This window comes from Musa acuminata, chromosome BXJ1-10 (assembly GCF_036884655.1).
Source record: "Musa acuminata AAA Group cultivar baxijiao chromosome BXJ1-10, Cavendish_Baxijiao_AAA, whole genome shotgun sequence".
Taxonomy (NCBI): Eukaryota; Viridiplantae; Streptophyta; class Magnoliopsida; order Zingiberales; family Musaceae; genus Musa; species Musa acuminata.
Genome location: NC_088336.1, coordinates 26,547,862 through 26,572,186, shown reverse-complemented (window position 1 = coordinate 26,572,186; position 24,325 = coordinate 26,547,862). Strand labels below are relative to the sequence as shown.

The window sequence follows — 24,325 nt, the reverse complement described above, 5'->3', positions numbered from 1 at the left end:
ACGATCAAAGCTTCTTAGGTGAACAAATTCCATGGCTCAACACCAACTATGGCCATTGAAAATTTTAATTATCTATTCCCTTAAAATTAAAATTATTTTTAATTAAAAACTAAAATTATTAATCAGGGTTTTTTTTTTTTATCGTAATAGCCTAACAAGGAAAATGAGCATTAATTGTCAATTGAAATGACACGTTATGAACAAAATAAAATAAAACAATTAATTTATCATTAAAATTAAAAATAATCATTATATTCCTAAGTAAGAAACCTTCTATCCTCATCATAATTCCTCACATAATCTCCATCATAATTCCTCGTCATGAACAATTCTGATCTCACTAAGATTCTGAAGGTGAACAGTCACAATTACTCAAATCCCATTGCAATTTCTAATTTCACATAATCTCAAAAAATAGGGCGATACAAATCTCATTTAATATGGTGTTATAAATGCAAAACAATTGCCAGCAGCGCTATGACGTGTGGGTGGGTCCCTTTACCCCTCTGTCCCAAGTATTCCGTCAGAACAAGATTAGACTATCCTATTCCCTCACTGTTATTATGTTATAAAACCGTTCCAATCATTATGGTGATTATTTGTGTAAATTTCATCGTATAAGGAAGGTTCTTATCCTGCTCCGGCGAAGCAATATATACACTTTACTTCAGCGGTGTAAGCATTTAGCAGAGAAAGGAACTAAACTACAAAAGAACGCTTTTTTCGACCTACTTAAGTGGCACCCGTCTTTCCTACATTTCGAGGAGTTGCTCGTGGACCTCACCATTTTGTGCAACCAGAAGGCAGGTGAGACGGCGTGCAGACACAAACAGGTAGGAAAAGTAATGCTTCTATGTATTTATTGGAGACGAGCTCTCGAATTCGGCTTCGGCTTCGTCTCCTCTCGCTCGACCTCCGAAGAGGAGAGATATGAAGGAAGCGGGAGGCGACGACGAAGGCGAAGCCGAGGAGGAGAAGAGAGCAGAGAAACCATAGTATATCGAATGGCCTTACCCTTCCTTAATGGGGTCGTAGGGACGGCGGCGATGGCGAAGCCGGGGGTGTCGGCCGCGGCGGCAGGGGAGTTGAAGAACGAATTGCAAAGGCTGGTGAGGGAGATAGCTGAGGAGGACGACGGGCAGATTGGGACCTACGAGGAGGCCGCCAGGGTGCTCGCGGCGCTCAAACAGGTCACCTTTGCCGGGAGAGGGGTCTCCAACGGTACGCCGCGGTCGCCCTTGGCGAACCAGAGGAGAACGGATGAGAGGATGGATTCGGCGTCGGTTCCCGAGCATTTCCGGTGCCCCATATCGTCGGAGTTGATGAAGGACCCTGTGGTCCTGGCCTCCGGACAGGTCTAAAACATCTAGGGTTAGGGTTTTGTTCTTGCAATCTTTACGTCGGTGGGTTTTGGAGATATCGAGTTCAAGTTTAAATGCTTCTTTACAATTTTTTTATTAGAATCGTTACGGTTTGATTGGGTTTCTCGAACTGGAATTTTCTGCGATATTTCTTTTTCTGTGTTATCTTTTGATATTTTCTCGGTTAATTCCGTGTTGTTCTTAAGCTAAGAAATGATGCTCCATTTTGTATCAATGACCGTATTTTGTGGAGAGATTGCATCTCATACCATCTATATTCACAGAACACGATATGATAAGAAAGACTTTACCTTGTGGAGAGATTGCATCTCCTACCACCCTATAAATAACAAAACATAAATATCGTATGTGATATATATATTTTTTAAGTCGAAAAAAAGGGGGAACAATGCATTATGTAACCTTAGACTTGTAAATCTTTTGAATAAATTGGTTCATTTTGGCATCAAAATTAATTATTAGTCTGAGTTGTATACAATTATTTATGCTCTCTGTGTTTGGAACTTTTGCAGGACTTCATGTAGTCATTGTACTTTAGTTCTCATCCTGTCTCTGATAAGTTTATTAGTTGCAGTAGAAAAGTAAAAAAAGGTTACTTCTGATTATTTTTGAATCTTCTCTTGACAAAAAAAAAAAACTATTGTTCAATTTTAAATGTCTTACTGTGAACTTGTTGTTGTTTGTTATTTAGTGTTTCAATTATCCTTAACTATTAGAGTTCTTGTGATCAATGAGATAGCTACAAATGCATATTGGTCTCTGAATCTATTAGTTTTTGCATTATAAAAGTCCTCCAAGTTAAACGTTCACTATTGGTTGTCTTACTGTAAATTTCTTATTGTTTGATATTTAGGTTTTTCAATTATTCCCAACCATTAGATTTCTTGCGGTCAATGAGATAATGTGATAGATACTAATGCATATTAGTCCCTAAATCTATTAGTTTCTGCATTATAAAAGTCCTCCAGATCTCTTAGCTTGGGCATATTAGTTCCTCAAGTTAAATCAAATTGATATACCAAGTATATTCCATCATCAAATTGGCAATAGTTATTAGGAAAGTTGTTGACAGGACAACCATGCACACCACAGATGCTACTCTGGGACATGCTTGCTATGCACATTAATCTTAATGATGATGTCCTGTTCCTTTCTTCAGTATCAATGATAGGTGTGCATTTTGTATCCTTTTGCAGACCTATGATCGGCCATTCATTCAGGAATGGCTGAATTCTGGGAACTGGACTTGTCCACAATCACATCAGATCCTGCCAAACACCATCCTCACCCCTAATCACCTTGTCCATAGGATGATCTCCCAATGGTGCATAGAACATAATGTTTCCCTCCCTCCACTTGATAATGAGCAAGATGAAGACAAAGGTTTAATCACCGTTACGGAGAAGAATGTGCTTGATGGGCTCCTCCAAAAGATTTGTTCACCCTCTTCTGTTATGGAACAGAAGCGAGCCTTAAGCGAACTTCGACTCCTCACGAAGTGCAAAAGATCCTTTAGAGCCCTCATTGGAGAAAATGATGATGCAATCTCCCAATTGTTGGCTGTTCCCTCTATTCCTGAATTGAGTGCTGACCCAAAAGTACAAGAGGATACTGTGACGACAATTCTGAACATCTCGATCAATGAAACCAATAAGAAGATTGTCGGGGACAACCCGCAAGCCATACCCTTTCTTATTGATGCTCTGAAAGCTGGAAGAATCGAGACATGTAGCAATTCAGCAGCAGCTCTCTTCAGCTTATCAGCCCTTGATTCCAACAAACTCAAGATTGGTGAATTGGGGGCAATGAAACCACTTATAGAGTTGTTGGAACAAAGCAGTTCATCTGCCAAGAAGGATGCGGGGTCTGCTATTTTCAGCCTGTGCTTGGCTCATGAGAACAGAGCAAGAGCAGTGAGTGGCGGTGTGCTGGGGGTAGTTTTAAAGGCTATTACTGATCGGTCACTTGTGAATGAGTCACTGGCTATCCTTGCACTCCTGTCGAGCAACCAAGAGGCTATCGAGGAGATTGCTGAGACTGGTGGAGTTCCTTGTCTGCTCAGCATCATAAGGGAGAGTTCATGTGCACGAAACAAAGAGAATGCAGTAGCCGTTCTCTACTCAATCTGCATGTATGACCGGAAAAGGCTAAGGGAGGTTGGGGAAGAGGAGGACTCTAACGGAATCATCTCTCAACTGGTTCAGAATGGTACTTCTAGGGCACGTCGGAAGGCTGCTGGGATTCTAGACAAATGGAAGCGGACATTGCGCCTACACTATTCTTGCTAGATGTCCATGAAATTGAGTGAATAAGGTACATATTATGTACATATTTCCTCCCTTTAGAGATCCTTTCAAGGACACTGTTCCATTGATATCTCTGAGATATGGTTACTGAAGTTGGTTCTCGAGAGTCGAGAGTATGTGAACATTAGTTCCAGAGCTGTCTTTCTTCTTTTATGTGCCTATATTTTGTGCAACTGTTTCTTGTGTAAATGTTTTCCTTAAGTTCCAAAAGAAAATTCTTTTAGATTTGCATATTACTCTTTGATGCATTTTAGACCTCAAATTTCAAAGTGTGGTGCACATTAATCATTTTGTTAGTTAATTCTTCGTAATTATTTATAAGATGATGTTGATGTTAATGGTCTGTTCTCTCTTAATAGCATAAAAGTAACATTCCTGAGTAGTCCACGTTGGAAATAAAAAAAAGTTTAAGATTGATTTATAAGAATCGAATGTATTATTATTAATTTTAGTTTAAATGAAATTGATGGATTAGTTAACTTAGAGTGTGACATTGAATGATGAAATCAACCACGAAACCCATTCTTGAGCCCTGTTTCCTCTTCAATCAACAGCCAATGAGATAGCAAATCCTGGAATTATTTTGTTTTGAGAACCAAGAAGGATCAAGAAAAAAGGAACGGCTGAAGGTCTGAATAGTTATTGACGAAGGATTCTAATTCCTAATAGCGGAAACTACGCCTGTTGTAATGTTCTTTTTGGTCGTTGCAAACTGCTGCAATGCTTGTATTCGATCGGGTGCTGAAGACCTTGATAAGTTTCAGGGGTGTATCGATCTGATCTCCATTTCATGAATGAAGTGGCTTCTCACAGAACTGAAAAGTGGGGCCGCTTTGCAAACTTTCAGGGTTGTTCACCTAGTATCACGCGACGCGAGCCAAATGGACGGCTGCGATGGGACTCTGATAAATTACCGGGGTGTATCGACCTGACGTGTCAACTGAGTCACCCGGATCCATTTCATGAATGAAGTGGCCTCTCACAGAACCAAAAAGTGGGGCCTCTTTGCAACCTCGCAGGGTGATTCATCCAGTATCAGGCGATGTGGGCCAAATGGACGGCATCGATGGGCTCCGCAAGCGTTCGATGGTATATATAAATCCCCGCTACGCAAGCCTTCTTTTAGGGTTAGCGCCGAGGTCCGTGGGACGGCGGGCTTGATACAAGGAAGCACGGTGGTGAGTGGCCATCGTTCTCGCCCTATACCTCCTATCTCTAAGGGTTTTGATTCTGGAGCTGTTGCCTGCTCCTGAGGTGCTAATACTATCTTTCACCTGATTGATCTTTTGCGTGCAGCTTGTCGCGTTATCTTGTGGTCTTCTAGCCGGCCCGAGGTAACATTCCCCGATCCTTGACTACCGACTTGTCTTTAGCTCTTGTGACGCTGGGACTGGCGGAAAAATCGAACCTTTTGGTGATTTGTTGCATTTTGGTTTAAGAATGCTGATCTGTCTTCGTTTTTATCTGTTCAACAATAGATGGCGGTTCCGTTGCTCACCAAGAAGATTGTCAAGAAGCGTGTCAAGAAGTTCAAGAGGCCCCAGAGCGACCGCAAAATCTGCGTGAAGGTAACATCGATTCTATCTGATTCCTTGGCTTCCTTTAATGTAAAGGTTTGATTGCTTTGATGATGGATCCTTGGTTTCCTTATGAACTGTTGCGAGTTGAAGTTTAATTGATGGATTGCAGTTCATTTGTAGATTGTGATCTTAGGTTGTTGCATTTGTTCTATAGTTCACATGATTTGTTTGCTTTCACTTTGCTTTATGTCAGTGTCTAGCAGCACTTGTTTGCGTCTCCCTCTAGTTTGGTTATGACAGATGATATGTGATAATAACATGTTAAGGATTTTGTAAGATCAACCGAAATGCATGGCCATTCGTAGTAAGACCATCGCTGTGACATGTTGAAGAACATGTAAAATTCAATAAATAATCGTGTAAAATGACAATGGTCTTTCTTCTTTTAGATAGTTAATTTTGTTTAGGGTTGCTTTTTTTTTGGTAAAATAGGTTAAAATGCCTCGTAAAACCGCCATGTGCATTCTCCTTTCATGGTCCAAGTGAAATTTCTATTGCTGTCTATTTCTTCTACTGTTGAGTATTTTTTTTCATCCTTGTGGAGGTTCTATGATTGTGAGCCATAGAATTGAAGTCTGGGACAATTTCATATATATACCTTGTAAGGCAGGGGGTAATGGATACATCCTTTTGAAAGTTCCATGATATATCTCAAGCTTTTGTTATACAATGTTTAAATTTTTGTGGATAAGCCTAGACATGATTATATTTTTTTTTCTTTGACTTTAAAGATCTCGTTGCCATCACAAGAGCTTGTTATCTCTCTCACGAATTTTGAGTGACTTCACCTACTGTAGATTTAAATGCTCGATTAATGCAACTAGAATTGGTAGGATATAATTCTCTTTTCTTTCTTCTAAAAATGTCAAAAGTCAGTGGAGTAGTGATATTCAATCATGGAGAAAGTTGATATAACTTAAAGACTGATATCCTATCACATGTTGCATTGATTCTTAATTATACTTTTGGATTACTTTTGAGAATTCAACGAGCTTTTCAAGTTTGTTAAATCTCATATTTAAGGTAAATGCTTAAACATTATATTGCGTTACATGTTCTTTAATGTAAATGGTTTGTTTTTATGAGAAAGATGGCTCCTGTGATCACAGAATTCTAGTTTACTTATTAATTCTATCAATCAGACTACTTCGTGGGCTTGTAGAAACATGCAAAATTTCCGAAACTGTGGCTGGTGCTCTGGTTTCAAATAACTCCTGGTCTTTGGAGTGTGTTGCTAAGTACCAACAGTAACAGTACTCTAAATTTCTCTTTTTCTTCTTTGATATGTATTGTTTTCATTTGAATGTATGCTGGGAAATACAATTATTCAGCATGCCTAGACTAAGTTGAAACTTAAATCACTCTGTGAATATAGCCAGCTCAGCTTTCTGAAATCAGCACTCGAATTTTTTTTTACTGTGGATGTTCTGGAGTAGTCAAAATATCTAAACTAGTAACATCTTTTTGTGCCAAGTTGTTTGTCCAAAGGAAATCTTGTTCATGGTGTACAATTTCTACATGCTGGTCCATTCTCCCTGTTATCCCTCCGAATGAACTGACTAACTTTAGTGTTACAAAATGTTTGGTTGAAATTCAGCACTTCAGTCTACTGAAGTTTGAATGCTCAACTAAGATAAATGGGTCAGCCCTTTGAAATAGAAGCCCAGTTTCTTTATCTTAGAGACCTCGTTTTCTTTCATATTGCATGATGCTGCTAGCATTTCCTCCTCCAGCGTTCCTCTTTGGCTAGGGCATTGCCTCTATATGTGGTTATGTTTTTGAAAGCGTAACATGTTTAAGTTTTCTTTGCTGCTCTTACAAGGTGTATTATGCTTATTTTAACTGTTTATGTTTCTTATGATCGAAATGTTTTGGTTTTTATAGCCAAATTGGCGCAGGCCTAAGGGCATTGATTCTCGTGTAAGGAGAAAATTTAAAGGATGTACCTTAATGCCAAATATTGGGTACGGTTCAGACAAGAAGACACGCCACTACCTGCCAAATGGGTTTAAGAAGCTTGTGGTTTACAATGTTGCTGAGTTAGAGCTGCTCATGATGCACAACAGGTGCACTTCCTAATTGCTGCTGCACTAGTTGGTTTAAGATATTAGTACTGCACCGGAGATGGATATGTTGTTGCATGTTTTATTTTTTTGATTCAAGATGTCTTGTGTAATTTCTCAGGACTTACTGTGCTGAAATTGCACACAATGTCTCCACGAAGAAGCGCAAGTTGATCGTTGAGCGAGCTGCTCAACTTGACATTGTTGTCACCAACAAGCTAGCAAGGCTGCGCAGCCAGGAGGACGAATGAGCCTGACGGAAAGTCTGCAACACCAACCAGTTCAAAGATTAGTTCTTTTCAATTTTGCACATTTTTGGCTTGTTGGATCATCTTAATTCTGAGATACTGTGTTTGTTGGTCTGAAACTAGTTTTGGTAACAAGAAATTGGCTAGTTGCACTTTATGATCCTTAGTATCTAACATGAATGGCGTTGGCTGGAGCTTTAATTCTGACCACAATTGCGTTTGTGTGTAGTTCCAAGTTTCCATGGATGGCAACCTTTTGCACTGCATTGTTACTTGGAGTTTTACATTAATATACTGCAATCAAACTTGCTCTTAACCTTCGATGAGGCCATAAAGGTCAGGAACCCAGGATTGATGCAATCTTCTTCTAATGCTCAAATTAGCCCATTTGTTCACTCCACAACTCCCAAAAGCCATCCCCATCTTGACTTGATCGTTCTTCCAATGGAACTAAGATGTTTGATTGTGAAATTTTGTGGAAATCTTTCATATGCATCTGACACTATCTAACTATTTATGCGTTATTTTCATCATCTAGCATGCAATTCCAATCTCATTGCCATCGAGCGATCGCCGAGAAATCCCTAATTTTTCGAGCTTCCTAAGAGAGAGAGACGGTGCGGATGGTGCGTTTCTTTACAAGTAATTCCACGTAATTCCAAGAAATTTATGATCGAGATAATAAATCCGATCATCTTTTCTAAAAGACATTTTTTCTTTAATTTTTTTAAACAATATCTCTTAATTCAAAAAATATCTAAAAAGTCTCTCAAAAAAGCTCATTGTATTTTTTCCATCTATTATTGTGTTTTGACGTGTTATAATATTTTTTATTTATTATAGTGTTTTGCCATAATAAAAATTCTACAAACATTTAAAAATAATAGAAATGAGTCAACTGAAATAAAAACATAATCATTTGACATATCTTACTAGTATTCTGATTAATATTTATAATAATTTAAAAATAAGAACAAAAATTAGTTTGTGTATTTTGACCATTATAATAAAAATATTATAAAATCTTAAAAAGTATTATAAATGAGTTAAATAAAAATATTATTTTGGATTTTGGATTTTTTTTTTTGAATCATGGGGCGTTATAAAAAAAAAATCAAAAAGGAAAGACTGAAATGAGGGTCCGGAAATCATCCTAATATTTTTATTCTCGTTCCAAAATTATGTGCATGATCTTGTATTTTAACAGACGAAAAATGTAATTACTCCTGCGCGTCCACACAAATGCTGTGGCGACGCCACCGTCCCTCTTTGGGAGCCACAATAAACCCGTCGGTCTCTTCTTTCCCATTCGATTAAATTGGGCATCAGATCTAGAGGATCCACGGCATATGCCCTCTCGCTCTCCCGCTTTATCTATCTCCCCGTCCTTCTATTTTCCTTTGCCTCGCCGCCACGCCTTCGTCTCGCCCTTCTCGTCAGATGGTATCGCTGCGGACGCGGGTGGAGTCGTGGATCCGGGAGCAGACGGCGAGGGTGGGAATCTCGTGGCCGCCCTCGATGCCGCCTCAGTGGCGGTGGCCGCCTTGGAGGGGCCGGCGCGACCGGAGGGAGCAGGAGAAGGCCCTCCGAGAGGAGTTCGAGCGGCAGCGGGTGCAGCTCAACGACCTCTGTCGCGCCGTCAAGGTCGACTCCGTCGCCGACCTCCAAGAGATCCTCTGCTCCATGGTCCTCTCCGAGTGCGTCTATAAGGTGATTCCTTTCCTCCACTTTTTTTCTTCTTCTTCTTCTTCTTGAATTTGCCCTTTGTTAAGAATCAAGAATGCCTGTGATTCCTTTCTTGTACTTTTGATTTCTTCTTCTTGAACTTGCCCATGGTCGAGAATCAACAATGCCTTGCGTGTTCTTCTTTTTCTTTAAAGGGACCTTTATGTGCATTTTGACGCGCAGAAGATTAAAAAATCATAAGACCATGTAAGATATGAGGCTCTCGAATTTTCGTTTCTTGGAGAAAAGTTGGATTTGGCATTAGTCCTCTCTAAGTATGTCTATAAGGTCACTTCAGTTCCCTTCCTCTTTGAAGTCAAAAATCTTTTCATCTCCTCTTCTTCTTGGTCAAGATTCGAGAATACTTTGTGTTATTATACTCACAGAAGATTACAAATTATAGATTATTTTTTTAGATGTAAGAGTTAAGAGGATGAAGTTGGGTGTATAATGAGTCTTGGGAAGGAAAGAAGTTCATATTTCTTTTTCAGTACTTACTCTTGTGGACTCATATCTTCTAGGGGCAGACACAAGTTGGAAATAACAATTAGGATTAGAACAAGAAATGTTGGATCAGGCATTGGTTGGGAAAATTACATTTTCATTTCTTGGGGAGGAAAAGTTTATTCATTACCCTAAAAAATGGAATAAGCATTCTATTTTTTGCAAATCAAGCAACTAAGTAGGTTTCATTTGGATTATGTGCAACAAAGTACAATCAAATTGCAAATGAAATTCTACAGAAATGTCAATAGGTTTTGCTTCACATGTATGGAAGTGTGTGATGCTTTGTTCACCAAAGTGGAAAAATCAGTCGCAGGAGTATTCTCCTGGCACGTGGCTTTTGTGTTAATATATTGTTCAATCAAATGCATAATCACATTATAAATAGCCTGAATGTCAATCACATGAACATGCAAATTAACAAACTATAAATTTAGCGTTTCAAATTATCACCAGCCATGTTTTTTTCCATTCTAATTTTTCTTTTGAAGGGTCAGTTAGTTCATCATGCCAAATGCTAAATTTTAAATACCACCAGTCATTTTTTAAATTTTTATTTGTTTTTTGATGGTTCAACAAATATCAGAACATTTGGATTTACCATGCTTACTTCTAGGTTTAGAAACGTCACCTTAAAAATATTGGAGTTGCAATTCTTTATGAAATGGTAGGGTGAGATGGAGTTTGGAGAAAGAAGGAGCTTGACATTGATGAGTGGAAGCAAAATTGTTCAAAAACAAAGCTTTGGCCCTATTGGAGGAGATATATTGTGTTCACCTTCAGTGTTTTATAGGGATGACAATGGATGTGCAGAAGTAGACAGAAGCCAAATTTTAGGATAATACAATTGCACATGGAAGTTAACTTGTTGTTGTCATTATTATGCATTTTTTAATTATAGAATGGTAAGTATTGGTCGCAGATGAAAATACAATTTTTGGATATGATATGAGAATCAATAATATAGTATTGAGCTGTTATGTAAATGTTTAATGGAATTAAAAATCTAAATGCCTAGTTTTTATAGGTTGTTAAATTTGTAAGGTGCCATGTTTAGTTTGATAAAAAAAAACATTTCAATATAGGTTTGTAGGTTAGTATCATCGACACTGAATTATAATTTTGTCCCATTTTTTAATAGGTTTTTTTTTCCATCTTTCTTTGAAGAAGTATATTCGATTGCTTTCTTTGCTGTTGTTTGGGTAAACAAGCTCAGGGGTTGGTTATTATTTTCTTCTTTTGTAATGAATATGACAAATCTTCAGTTATAAGTTCTCTTTGAGAATCTATCACCATGTAATCTTCATAACCAAGATGGCACATCAATTTTGCTTAGCTTATAATTGAGTATTGTTATGTACTGATGTTTTCTACATGTAGGTAAGGCTGGTCATCAATCTTCGTTGAACAAAAGAGTATCAAAATTTTAAAATGGATGATGTCTTCCAACAAGATCTTGAATGATTATATTTCACCACTTGCTCTGAGAAAGTTTAAGATTGACCAACTAAAGATCTAAATTATGATATTTATATGTTGGCTTCAGGCATCTTACGTAGAAAGATCTGATTTTAAGTTGTAGCTCAGTGATCTGGCCAAAGACAGTCAAAGCACTGTAGGTTAAGAGTAACAATAAAAAGATGTTGTTCTTGTTGGTTGATAGGAAAAGCATGGAATTCAATTTCGCTGGACTGGTCCATACCGACTGGGCATGAACTGAGGTGTGAACCACCATTTGAGCAGTCCAGTTCAGTTTTTCCCCCCTAAATGGCAGGCTGGTTTTTCGTCAGGTTTGTAAAGGGTACCGAGTCAGACTGTTTGTGGCATGAGACTTCAGTGCCATTTTAAATTTGGTGGGATGGTAGGGACCTTTGTCAACTGGGACCAGTCAGGGTCAGTCCGTAAACTTCACTTGTTCACATTGTATCCAAACAATACCTGAAACTCTGTTGCTGCTTCAAGTTTCGAGTCTGATCAAACCAATTTAAAACTTTGACTCTGTATAAATCATGGTTCGCCTTACTGGTCCGTACCAATATATCGATTGGCCGTCAGTACGATACGTACCGAGCCATGCCGATATATGGTAGGACATACCAATGTACCAGCATATACCACCTATATCGATCTCCTGTCGGATTGATACATACCATCCGTACCGAGCGGTATGCTATGGTATGACAAACCTTGATATAAATATGTTAGAAACATATTTTAGTTATGTAAACTAAACTCAAATGTCCAAGTGAATTGCCTTGTTGGTTATGACAACCTATTCCAAGCCAACTAGTGGTCAGTTGAATCCATATTTCTCGTTGAATATCAATTTACTTTGTCATGCTGCACTACACTGCAAAAGGTTGTCATAATTTCTACAATTTAGATGTAAGCATACGTCAACAATTGAATATCAAAAGTTGCTGATCTTGTTATATGATCAGCTTAGCAGGCAGATAACTTACTTATGATTAGTAAATAATTTACTGATTATCATATTGACTAGATATATGATAAATTCTTGTACTCATTCTTCTGGTGACAATTTTTAAATGACAGAGGCCTACTGCTGATATGATTTGGTATATAAACAAATTTAAGTCTGATTTTGGAGGACAAATTGTTTCTCTTGAGCGTGTGCAACCATCTTTGGAACATGTGCCTCATAGGTGCGTTATCACTGTCATTTTTTACAAATTTAAAAGTCCACCTTTTAGTTTTGTAGGTTGGCTTTTTTATTACTTTAATCACATTAAACAGGTTACTTTGTCATTTTTGTTAAATTATGTTCTCTTTCAAACTTCCGTACACTTGACTAGGTACTTTGTGAGATCTACCAGTCTGGGATTTATCCAATGTGTGTTTTTTATTTTATATACAGTAACTATTGCATACTTAACATTACAATAGAAGCCATCATTTTTTAGCTTCCATCATGCATAAAGTGGTGATACTTATTTATTTTTTTGATTAGGATATTAAACTATCTGGTTATCACTATTTTTTTTTTATTTTCTTTGAAGCAATATTGGTATATATTCCTTAGGAAAAGCTTGCACTGTTTACTGAATTCTATTTTTTGACTTTCTGACAATTATTCTTTTATTCGTGTAGAAACAGAAAAACAAAAGGATTTTGAGGATTCTGGAAATAATGATTTATAAGAATTTTAACATGCTTGGAATAATGTGAATGTTTTAATGGTTTAACTTAAAAACTAAGTACTACCAAAAATGTTGACACTTCAACACCTCTTGGTTCGAAAAGGGAATGAAAACCAAACTGTAGTCCTTCATTTTTTTGTGAGCGTGCCTTTACACAAGTTTGCATAGTGGGTATTGGCTGCCTTTAGATTCTTACTTTAACTTCAATAAAAGCATTGAAACCATCAAGGGCAATCATAAACTTCTTAGATTCATTAATACTATATCTGAACTGAAATGGATTTGGCATGGCCCATGGCACTTAAATTCTTGCTTAGAAGTATATAAGCATTGAAGTCAACAAGGACATTGGTTAGGAAGCTTGCATGCGAAGAATTTCTTCTGGACCAAACCTAATGGAGCAAACAAGAGCTGGAGATACCTTAGAACAAATTTGTTTTTTTTATGAAGGTCTTTCATCCTGAAAAATGACTCATACTAGTTATGAATTTTCATGTGAATGGTTCATGGATGCATGTTTAGGAACTATATCATGCAATAAATATATAGGTTGGAGGAAGATGTATATCAATGATGGCTCTCAGTACAATCATGTGTTGAGTGTCTCTGTCTAACTGGTGCCGATCATATTCCAGCACCATGTCCTGGACATTTTCCAATTGGCTTGTTCCTTTATTGTATATATCAACTGTAGAAATTAGAATCTTTAGGTATGATAGAGATGTAGAATTTTCCAGGTTGCATAGTTTGTCAGCCTGGTGCATATCATCGTATATCTCTGTGCTAATGATCAAGTGTTGCTATTGTGAAGTTTTTATACTGTTGTATGATAAAATTATAAAGGCGGATGTGATTCTCTGTTTTATAGATGAATTTGAAAGTGGTCTTGTATTAGCAACCACAGTTGAGTACATTGGGAGTTTAAGCTATATTTATGTCGTTATCTTTGCTTAATTTTATTTTTCTATATTCCTTCATCTCTTCAGGTACCTATTAGCTGAGACAGGTGACACCATTTATGCTTCATTTATTGGAACAAAGCAATACAAGTAAGCAAAACTCTTAGCTTAATAAAGGTCATAGATTTGTTTCAAAAGAAGCCTCTGGTCTTCAACAACTTACACATCTTCCATTCATCCTTTTAGAGATGTCATAGCTGATGCAAATATACTTCAGGGGGCAATATTCCATGAGGATAATGTTGAAGATGATTTGAGTGACACTGAAAGCGACCAACTTGACAATCCAAAGAAATATGATAAAAATCTTGGGAAGCCATTTCAAGCAAAACGAAAACGGTTGAAAGAAAGTCCAAAACCTGCTGCGCATCGGGTGAGGTTTCTGGTTAATTTTCCTTGCTTTGATTGTTGCTAACATAGGATGTAATCTCTTCACCCTATCCAATTTCACATTAGTTTTCTGTTTGAATCTCACTGATTAGGCAAAACCTTTTCTCTTATAATTTGCCTAGGGATTCTTGGCTCGTGCTAAAGGAATTCCAGCATTAGAGTTATATAAACTTGCACAAGAGAAAAATCGTAAGCTTGTTCTTTGTGGGCATTCACTTGGTGGAGCTGTATGTGAAATCGACTATAGTCTACTCATATTAGCTTATATGTCTACTTCTATATGTATCATATATCTTTTCTTTATTTGTGCAGGTAGCTGTATTGTCTACGCTTGCAATATTGCGAGTTCTTGCATCTTCTCCTCTGGCTAAAGAGCATGAGAATGTTCCAGTGAAATGCATCACTTTCTCTCAACCGCCTGTTGGGAATGCTGCTCTGAAAGAGTAGGTTCCTTCTAATCAAATACAGTATCTTAAGTTTTATATCAAGGGACAATGTGATTGATTACTTATTTGGCTAGGGTTTGTAAACTAAAACCATGCTAACACTAGATTGATCAGATTGTAAAGTCTCTTTTACCTGTTTCTAGTTATGTTCATCAGAAAGGATGGCAGCACTACTTCAAAACATACTGCATTCCAGAAGATTTGGTTCCGCGGATTTTGTCTCCTGCATATTTTCATCACTATAATGCACAAGTTCAGCAACCATCTTCAGATGATGTCTTGGTGAAACAGGAAGATGAAACTAGTAAGTCAAATTCAAAAAAGCCCAAAAGAAATAATGGGGAACGACTAGTTTTGGGAGTTGGCCCTGTTCAGACCTCCTTTTGGAGACTCTCAAAACTTGTTCCCTTAGAGGGTGTTCGTAAGCATTTAAATGTGTTCAGAAAACTAGGAACCGAGGGTGGAGGTACATCTTCAATTGACAATGGTAACATGCAATCTGCAATTTACGAGACAGATCCTGAACCACAGACTCTTGAAATCCAGGAGGGTTCTGATGGGATTTCTTTAACTCCTTTTCTTGATACTGAGAAAGGAACTATTGAATCAAATGGCAATTATGTAACTGGGAAAAGCAGCGCTGGTGTTGCGGAATCACAAGGCTGGCGTAGAGTTCCTTACTTACCTTCTTATGTACCATTTGGACAGGTAGCTGTATCTTTTTTTCCTTTGCTTCTTTTATGTCTAGCTTAGCTACCTTCCATTCAGATAGATATTTGGAACTTAAAATTAGATTGTAGTTACGATGTTGGTATATTTATTTACACCTAAGAATGCACAGAAGTTAACCTTTTATATCTCATATATACGTCAGTATATACTGCTCGTGTGTGGATACATATATTCTACAGATATACTCCTTCTTAGAGAATTATAAATGAATTTAGGTGTTAGTTCTTTGTTCCTAAACACGCCATTGGACTTGGGGCTGCAGACCTGACTGGGTCCAGAGGTGGCATGAGTGAGAAGAGACCCATTAGAAATTTTAGATGCATGTCCACACTCAAGATAGTGCTTTGAGAAATTAGTACATGTCCCAGGCAATTACTATGCAACAGTATAACTTTCCTTGGGCAAGAAGTTAGTTGCACTCACAGATTTTTTGGGTTGCAATTTGGTCAGAAATATCTTAAAACTTTACTATCATAATTTTTTTATCTTTTAGTGTTAAAACTACAACAAGTGGCTTAAGGATATTGCTGTAGTTATGATGTTAGGACACTTTTTAATGTTAAAAACAACTGACTATATCTTTTTTTGCACTAAGATCGCTTACGCTTAGTTTACTAGAATCAGCTAAAAGTATTAATTCCAACCATGAAACTATTCCTGCTGTGTATGTGTTGGTCAAGAGTTGGTATGGGCAAATATTACTTGCTGACCATATTGTTTCAACATTTTCCTGACAACATGCTACTGTAGTTTTAGGCATATCCATGCCAATATATGCTGAAACAGAAGGCGCTGGAGATGGACAAATGTTTCTATCTCAGGCTCCCATTCATAGAGTACTGACCCACATAATCCTTGATTGACCTTTTAAAAAAATCACAATTATCTTCATAATTTTTCAAAGTTCACATGCATATCATAGTTATCTAAAATTTTTGCCAACATCAAGAACCAATATTGGTACTAATTGATGGTTATTGTCATCTTATCTTACTAAGTGCTCGATAAATTGTCTTGTTGAGTTGTTGCTTAGTCAACCTTGAAGCATGCTAACTGTATGTGGTTTCCAAGCATAAAATGGTTTTCTTAAGAATTGAAACCCAGCTCTTGATATGGATTGGAGCTTTTGTTGTGTGGGTGGAACAATGGATCAGTTCAATAGGTGCATTTGCATCTTAATAACTGGACAAACTCCGTTTTGTTTTCTTAACAAGTCTATGGATATGTACTTGGTTATGTTATCCTTGACATTCAGTGTCAATATTATGCCAATCTTTGACAGTTCAGATGCATTTAAACATTTCTGGATTTGGATGCTACATTAGTCTAGAAACTATTCCTGCTTGTATATAAGGTGAGGGTGACAGTACAGAGAGGGAGACTTGGTATTTTGAGTTCAGCTGTATATTGAGGAAGGTCTTTTGTTGTTGAGAGGGATGCTTGTGTGAGGATAGTTGTAAAAGGTCTTATGGCATCTAGAGCAGCTTTTGTAAATTAGAAAGGACTTCTTGAGTGTCATACTATTTTGCTTTTTTTTTAGTTCAGCTGTATATTGCGGAAGGTCTTTTGTTGTTGAGAGGGATGCTTGCGTGGAGGATAGTTGTTAAAGGTCTTGTGACATCTAGTGTAGCTTTTGTAAATTAGAAAGGACTTCTTGACTGTCATACTATTTTGCATTTTTTTTATTCTCATCTTTTGTCATTTCCTTGTATGTTTAGTTTTGTTGTATTGGATTAATCATAGATATGATTTTTGTTTTAGACTTTTAGTTTCTAGTTATCATCACTTTGAGTTTTTATTCTATGATTTTGCTTATCAAGAGCATGAAATTGTGATGTGTTTCTTTCATCCGCCTTTGTCTAACATGAGATAATTGCCTTGGTGATCTGTATCAGCTCTATCTCTTGGGAAGTTCATCAGTTGAATCACTTTCTGATGCAGAATATTCAAAAATGACATCGGTATGAACATACATAAATGTTGGTTTCCTAACGTGATTTTCTGATAGTAATCATTCCAGGTTTTGGTCATGGTAGTGTCAATTTTTTTTATTTAACTCTTAATTAATAGAAGTCTCTAGCCACTCCTTCTGAATGCTTTATTCTGGCAAAGGTATTTGCAGGTGAGGTCTGTCATAACAGAATTGAGGGAGCGTTTTCAATCTCATTCTATGAAGTCATATAGGTCTCGCTTTCAGAAGTAAGATCTTGTCAATTTTCTGCAAAACAAAATTTCTTGGCATGCTATCTTTCCCCATGTAACAGCCAGATTGTTCTTTTGTTTCCCTGCTTAAAGATTTGGCTTGCAGAAGTACAATTTCTCTTTTATGTCGGAACTAAAAACAATCTGTTTTACTGTATGGTTCCTCTTGTATATTTGGTCTAGATTAGACCTTATACATGCTGCAATTTTGACAGTTTTCAAACCCAACTTATTCTTTTGAGTTTCCCAAGTGGATTATTTTTTTATCTTCTACAATTATCACTTTCCAGATGGTCTCCTTTAATCTGTATGGCATGCACAGTTTCCTCGTTGGTTTTCTCTCTGTTCAAGATAATTTTTTTTTTCTCAGCTTTAGCATTACCCTTCTAGTTCCAGGATTCATAAAAGTTAGTCTTTTAAATGAGTTCTTCATTCAGTGGTAAGGATACACCACTAACTGCTAACCTTGCTATGCTGCTAGAGATTAGTTCTCGGTAGAGTATCTTAATTTGACATCATCAAATGTATTGGGTGATTGGAACTGTAGAACAGGTTTTCTGTCTGCTTGGCATATAATTCACAGAAACAAGAATTTGTTAGAATTATTCTTTAAAGGAAACCAGATGCATTTGGCATGCATTCTCAATTTTGAAGCTAGTCATTTTGTATGGCTTCTTGATATGATCATACTCCGGAGTGAGGTTCATGTCTCAGATGTCTTTCAGTTATCATGATTTTTTGGTGTTGCTTCAGGTTGATGCCAAATGAATACAAAAGCTTTTGTATTTCTCATTTTTAATACCTATCATCCTTCGCAGAAACATTAAGAAATTGGCACCTTCTTTTTCTTTCTCTGCAGGCTATATGAGATATGCATGTGCATAAATACTCCTCCCTTTCTGGGGATGGAGCAGTTACCACAATTTCCACATTTACAACAATTACTTGGTCTAGCTGCTCCTGGTGCTGTTGAACTTGCCCACATCATGGAGCCTCCTGTTATCCAAACAGCAACTTCTATTCTTCCTCTTGGATGGACAGGAGTTCCTGGTGATAGGAATGCACAGCCATTGAAAGTTGATATTGTGGGACATGGTCTGCACCTCTGCAAGCTTGTACAGGCTCAAGTAAATGGAAGCTGGTACGTATGTATTGATTTGGAAAACATGACTTCTTTTGCCGCTTGACTTTAATAGATTTCCTCGGACAAGAAAAATATTCTCTATAATGATTTATTTATGTAACATACTGCTTAATGCATACTCTTTGGGGATCATTGGGATCAGCAAAGTTGGTCTATGCCAGGCTCAACTGGTCTTTCCTAGCTGGTTGTTGCCAATCCTGATTATTCAGTCAACCTCAACCAATTTTGATGTTTTTGAATGTTCTATTTGATGACCCATTTTGACTTATTTGGACCAATCATGATCACCTTAGGGTCTTAACATCTTATGGATAAAGATTTCCTCCAAAACTCAAACATTGGTTAGCTACTAAATCATAAAGGAGCACTCACTATGACACCAAGGCCCGCCCTTTGAGAAGGTTGTTCTACACCATGAAAGATAAACTAGTGGAATGAAGAGGTTAAGCCAATAAGAGCTGATGTAATTATGTTGCCTGTACCTGTAGCTTGTAATTGTCCAATTTGATACATGTGAATGCAGCAGATACCATATATGCTAGAAAAGGTGTGTTGTTGATTTAAAGATTTAAATTTTCAACATTTGGATGAGCGAGTACAAATTGAAACTTGTTGGTCTCTAAAGCTGACCTTTCTGAAATTCTGAAAGGTAACTGCTACATATAAGAAAGTAGAACTCTTTTAGTTGCCTTACGATGATGCTGTACTTCCCTGGTTTCTTCCCCGTTATTTTTTCCATGTTTTTCTCTTCCCTTGTTTTGTATTTTCTCGTCCCCTGTTTTCTGTCCTATTCCATCTACTAACTGCAATAGAGTTTTGATGGGCCTTGTGCATCTTTTCCTAAAAGAAAAAGGAAAGGATATCAACACCTATTGTTTGGTTCCTGTTCTTGTGGTGCTGCTTGTACTTAAACCCACCTGCCGTGTACATGTTTCCTTCATGTTGAACTTCTTTTGAATCATGTCTGTAGTTAATTTTCACACTTGATTTGTGTCTGTTGGTGAGCGTCATTCTAGGATATGACTATAGCTCTTTCATGGAGTCCAGGTATAGGAGGGATCCTAACCCCTAAGAGTCCATGATCTGCATAAATAAACGCATCTCTCAAGAATTAAGTGTCAAGCTATTCAACAAAAGGGGGAATTGCACATTGTCTCTTGCTTTATGATTTAACATCTCATCTACGTAGCTAATAGGGATCCTAACATTGTCATTGTCACATAGGGATCCTAACATCTCTTGCTTTATGATTTAACATCTCTTGCACATTGTCTCTTTCAGAGTATAGGCATAGTAGGGATCCTAACCCCTAAGAGTCCATGACCTGCACAAATAAAAGCATCTCTCAAGATTTAAGTGTCAAGCTATTCAACAAAAGAAGAGAGGAATTGCACATTGTCTCTTGCTTTATGATTTAACATCTCATGGACATGTTTCCTTCATGTTGAACCTCTTTTGAATTGCATCTGTAGTTACTTTTCACACTTGATTTGTGTCTGTTGGTAAGCGTCATTCTGGGATGCACATACAGAAAATATGGTAATGAAGGATATGACTACAACTCTTTCATAGAGTCTAGGCATAGTAGGGATCTTAACCCCTAAGAGTCCATGACCTGCATAAATAAATGCATCTCTCGAGAATTAAGTGTCAAGCTAGTCAACAAAAGAAGAGAGGAACTGCACATTGTCTCTTGCTTTATGATTTAACATCTCATATATGTAGCTAGCATTGTATTGTCTTCTTGTGAATTTTGTATATTCTGTCACATATGTTTTAAGGTGCCTGATACTCTACATGACTACATAGGTGTTCAACAGTAGTGGAATCCTTAACTCCGATGCCAGCATACTCAACGAATGATGGGATGCAAACGCAGACACAAAAGATGCGGATCTTTATTGGTCCTCCTCTGAAACAGCCACCAAAATATCCAGTTATAGATGATTCTTTGCGTCCCGGCTTCTCAATTGCAGAACGTGCCAGCTTAGGCCCAGACTGTAATATAGAATCTTCCTCTGAAGATGGAAAGTTGTGCAGTGGCAATTTTGATACTTTCATTGTATATTGTACTAGTGACTTTTTAACCGTCTGCAAGGAGGTTCATGTCAGAACTCGGAGAGTACGATTACTTGGATTTGAGGTATCATGTCATACAGTAGATGTTTAAGTTTATTCTTCTATCAGAGACTATAATGGTTGTAAATTTATGACTGGATGGTTGCAGGGTGCTGGAAAAACTAGTCTGTTTAGAGCATTGTTGGCTCAGGGTAGACAGAGAAACAATGCAAATTTTGATATCATACATGCAGATGTGGGCTCTCCAGAAGGTGTAGTTGGTGGAATACGTTATTTAGATTCAGTTGGTGTGAACCTGCAGGTACTTTTATATATATGCACCAGGGCTATATACATAATGCATTAAAAAATTGTGAAATAAACACTTATGCTGGTTTCTTAGTGTGTGTAGTATCTGATCTAGTATTTGTTTCTTGTTCAGTTTTTCAGGCAGAAAGTACTTCAAGTTTCATTCATTCCCTAGTATTTTGCATCAGGCAGCACGAGGATGATTCTTATCTTTGTTCTTTTTTTTTTTCTTTTGGGTGGTGGGTTATTGTGGAAATCATGGGACACTAAGGGCATTAATTATCTGAGAATCCTGATGTAACATGAATTAACGAAGGGTAGGAAGATACTCAATTTACGTCTAAATTCCTAAATTTGAGTTAAACAAGAAGCTTGAAGAGGATTAAAAAAGTGGTCTTTGACAAGAACAAGGCTAAGATGTCCAAAGCTTGATTTGTTAATGAGAATTAGGCTCAAATGTGGACTCCCATGTATTGCTAGCATAGCATGTATGACTTCATCCAACAGTTCAAAAAAAATTCAAACCTGTAATCAAGGTCTTAAAGCTGTGTGTGCCTATGCACAGCATGAATGTACCAGAATATGTAGTTGTGCATGCCATGCCATGCCATGCATGTCTCACCATGTGAATATCATGGTCTGGTTCATGTATATCTTCTCATGGGCAAGGTGCATGTATCAGGGGGTGATCAACATCTTCATCCATTAAATGTGCGTCCAATAATAAATGATATCAGGGAGCGACCAACATCAGATTTCATTGCTTTCTTGCCATCTTATTTTACTGTATTCAGTATTTGGTATCATTTCCAAATATGTCAAAGTTGTTAGTGCTGACTATGCAAATGATACTACACAAAACACTAGCTGAAAATGTTCTGTTTTCTCATTTGTACTCTGACTCAAATCTTAAAAAGGTCATTTTCTTGGTTTATCACTTCAGCGTGATTGGAATTGGAACACTTGTTGCAACAACTGACATCCAGCATGTCATTTTTTGTGCTGCAGGAATTACATTTAGAGGTTTCTCGTTTTAGAGAAGAATTGCAAATAGGAGCTCGTGAACTTAGTAGAAAGACGGATTTGGTTGTTCTTGTGCATAATTTATCAAATAAAATACCTTGGTTCAATGATACAAGCACTTCAGTGCCAGCCCTCTCACTTCTCCTGAATGAGGCCAAGGCTCATGAGATCCCATGGGTTCTAGCCATAACAAACAAGTTCTCTGTCAGTGCCCATCAGCAGAAAATGTTAATTGATTCTGCAATGGAAGCTTATGAAGCATCTACCGACATGACTGTAGTTGTGAACTCCTGTCCTTTTGTGATGCCAACTGCTTCAAGTAATCTGCAGCCATTACATTCAGTTGATGACAACTTTGTCGGGAATGAGTCTAACCAGAAAGTCTGGCTACTCCCTTTTAACATTGCTCGATTGTCATTTCAGAAAAAGTTAGCAGTTATGCCCGTCGAAGGTATCACTGCCTTTCGCCAACTTGTGCACCGTGTGCTTGCGTGTAACGAGGAGATGGCTTTCCAGGTCAGTGTTTGCTTCAATTGTGAGATGCAAATGCTTCGAATTTTTAGTGGCAGCATAAGAAAATTTTGCCTATTTTCTTTGCAGTCTTTTATCTCCTTGAATAGCTACTCCTGGACAATTCTAATGATATGTCAACTTTTTCATCTGTGCCCTGCTGCTTGTCTGCTGCAGGAACTTGCAAATGAGAGGTTTTCGTTGCAGTTGGCAAAGGAGCAAGAGAATTCTGTCAACGTAAAGCAAGACTCTGAGGCAAAGGAAAGTTCCGTTACAGCCGCTGCCGTTGGTGCATCACTTGGAGCTGGTCTCGGCCTCGTGATGGCGGTAGTTATGGGTGCAGCATCTGCCTTGAGAAAGCCATGATATCATGCAAGTATTCATCTGTTCCATTATTCAGGTTGGTCAAAACTAGAGCCACTGTGATCTACTGATATTTGAGGCTATTTGGGTAAAATTTTATAGAAATTGGTATTGACTCTTGTTGTCATATGAGAGTAGGCATGTTTTCGGTACCGATACATGTAGCATTACTGAACAATTTGCTTGCTTGCTTGCATAGCCAGGAAAGTTGGAGAGAGTCCTTTTTGTGAATGTGTCATGTTGGATCTCGTGTCTTCGAGTGGGTATATTTGTTTTGTTGCTCAAGCTTGCTGTTGATATGATAAATATATAAATGTATATATGCACAAAACTTTGATCATGGATTAGAATTTCTCATCTGAATCTGACTTGATTGTCTCTGGTATTCTTGACCAACAGAAGCTTCCATTTCCCCACCCACCATTTTTTGGTCAAATGGATTGATCGTTTGATTGTGTTTGACTATTCTCCTCCATACTACCCTCCATACTAGGGCATATGGATTGCATACCACCAAGTCTTACTACTTTATTTGGTTGCTTATTAGCGTGAGCATGATATCATCCGCATGCTTCCGATTTGTATGTAGTCACCTACCCCGAGATAATTCCATCCTTGTTGACTGTTGAATTGCTATGACACTTGTGTTTGTTCAATTATGCCATATTTCCGGAGCAGAAAAACTATTTATTAGCTTTTTAGCTTTTTTTATTAGGATCGGGACATGAATGCACGTTTCGTTTTTTAGCTTTTTTTTCTTCTTTTTTTAGCTTTGATGTGACCATGTTGGCTAATCACAAGCAGAGAGGTGGTCGAAAGTCGAGATTACAAAGGGTGGAGGAGGAGGAGGTCGTCGTCCCTACAAAAGAAAACGAAGGGGGAACAACCGACTGCTACAGTGACGATGGGCGAAGCAGACGTGCTCTTCTTTCGTCGTCTTCTCCACGCCGTTGGCTTGTGACCACAGACACGGATGCCGTGTTCCACACTGCGTTCTCATTTGGTACGTACACAAACGTGATGAGTTGTGAATATTTTTATTTATTTATTTTATAAATGGCAAGTGACGATGAATTTTTAAGATTTTGTGATGATTATGAAAATTGTTTTTTCTGTTACTTTGAAGTCGTTTGCGTGCTGCTCTCTCTCTCTCTCTCTCTATAAATAAATAAATATATATATATATATATATTAAAAAAGACAAATATCTTATATTTCCC

The 24,325-nt window shown here is 37.6% G+C and overlaps 3 protein-coding genes across 3 annotated transcripts; all 3 read left to right on the top strand.

The window, feature by feature from the left end:
- The first annotated feature begins 883 nt into the window (after nt 1-883).
- On the top strand, nt 884-3,919 carry LOC103968479 (U-box domain-containing protein 9). The gene is made up of 2 exons (XM_009381715.3): nt 884-1,355; nt 2,579-3,919. The coding sequence occupies exons 1-2, from the start codon at nt 1,005-1,007 to the stop codon at nt 3,668-3,670; spliced, it is 1,443 nt and encodes a 480-aa protein (XP_009379990.2). The 5' UTR covers nt 884-1,004; the 3' UTR covers nt 3,671-3,919.
- An 855-nt stretch (nt 3,920-4,774) lies between these two features.
- LOC103968478 (large ribosomal subunit protein eL32z) lies at nt 4,775-7,736 on the top strand. Its single transcript, XM_009381714.3, has 5 exons — nt 4,775-4,866; nt 4,985-5,022; nt 5,167-5,256; nt 7,153-7,334; nt 7,453-7,736. The coding sequence occupies exons 3-5, from the start codon at nt 5,167-5,169 to the stop codon at nt 7,580-7,582; spliced, it is 402 nt and encodes a 133-aa protein (XP_009379989.1). The 5' UTR covers nt 4,775-4,866; nt 4,985-5,022; the 3' UTR covers nt 7,583-7,736.
- A 1,116-nt stretch (nt 7,737-8,852) lies between these two features.
- LOC135595819 (uncharacterized) lies at nt 8,853-24,230 on the top strand. The gene is made up of 15 exons (XM_065087219.1): nt 8,853-9,289; nt 12,365-12,474; nt 13,956-14,018; nt 14,115-14,301; nt 14,441-14,545; nt 14,631-14,761; nt 14,908-15,472; nt 17,392-17,457; nt 17,619-17,695; nt 18,558-18,839; nt 20,652-20,985; nt 21,070-21,222; nt 22,218-22,748; nt 22,920-23,142; nt 23,910-24,230. Exons 1-14 carry the CDS (start codon nt 9,020-9,022, stop codon nt 23,106-23,108), a joined length of 3,063 nt encoding a protein of 1,020 aa, XP_064943291.1. The 5' UTR covers nt 8,853-9,019; the 3' UTR covers nt 23,109-23,142; nt 23,910-24,230.
- Nucleotides 24,231-24,325: the final 95 nt, after the last annotated feature.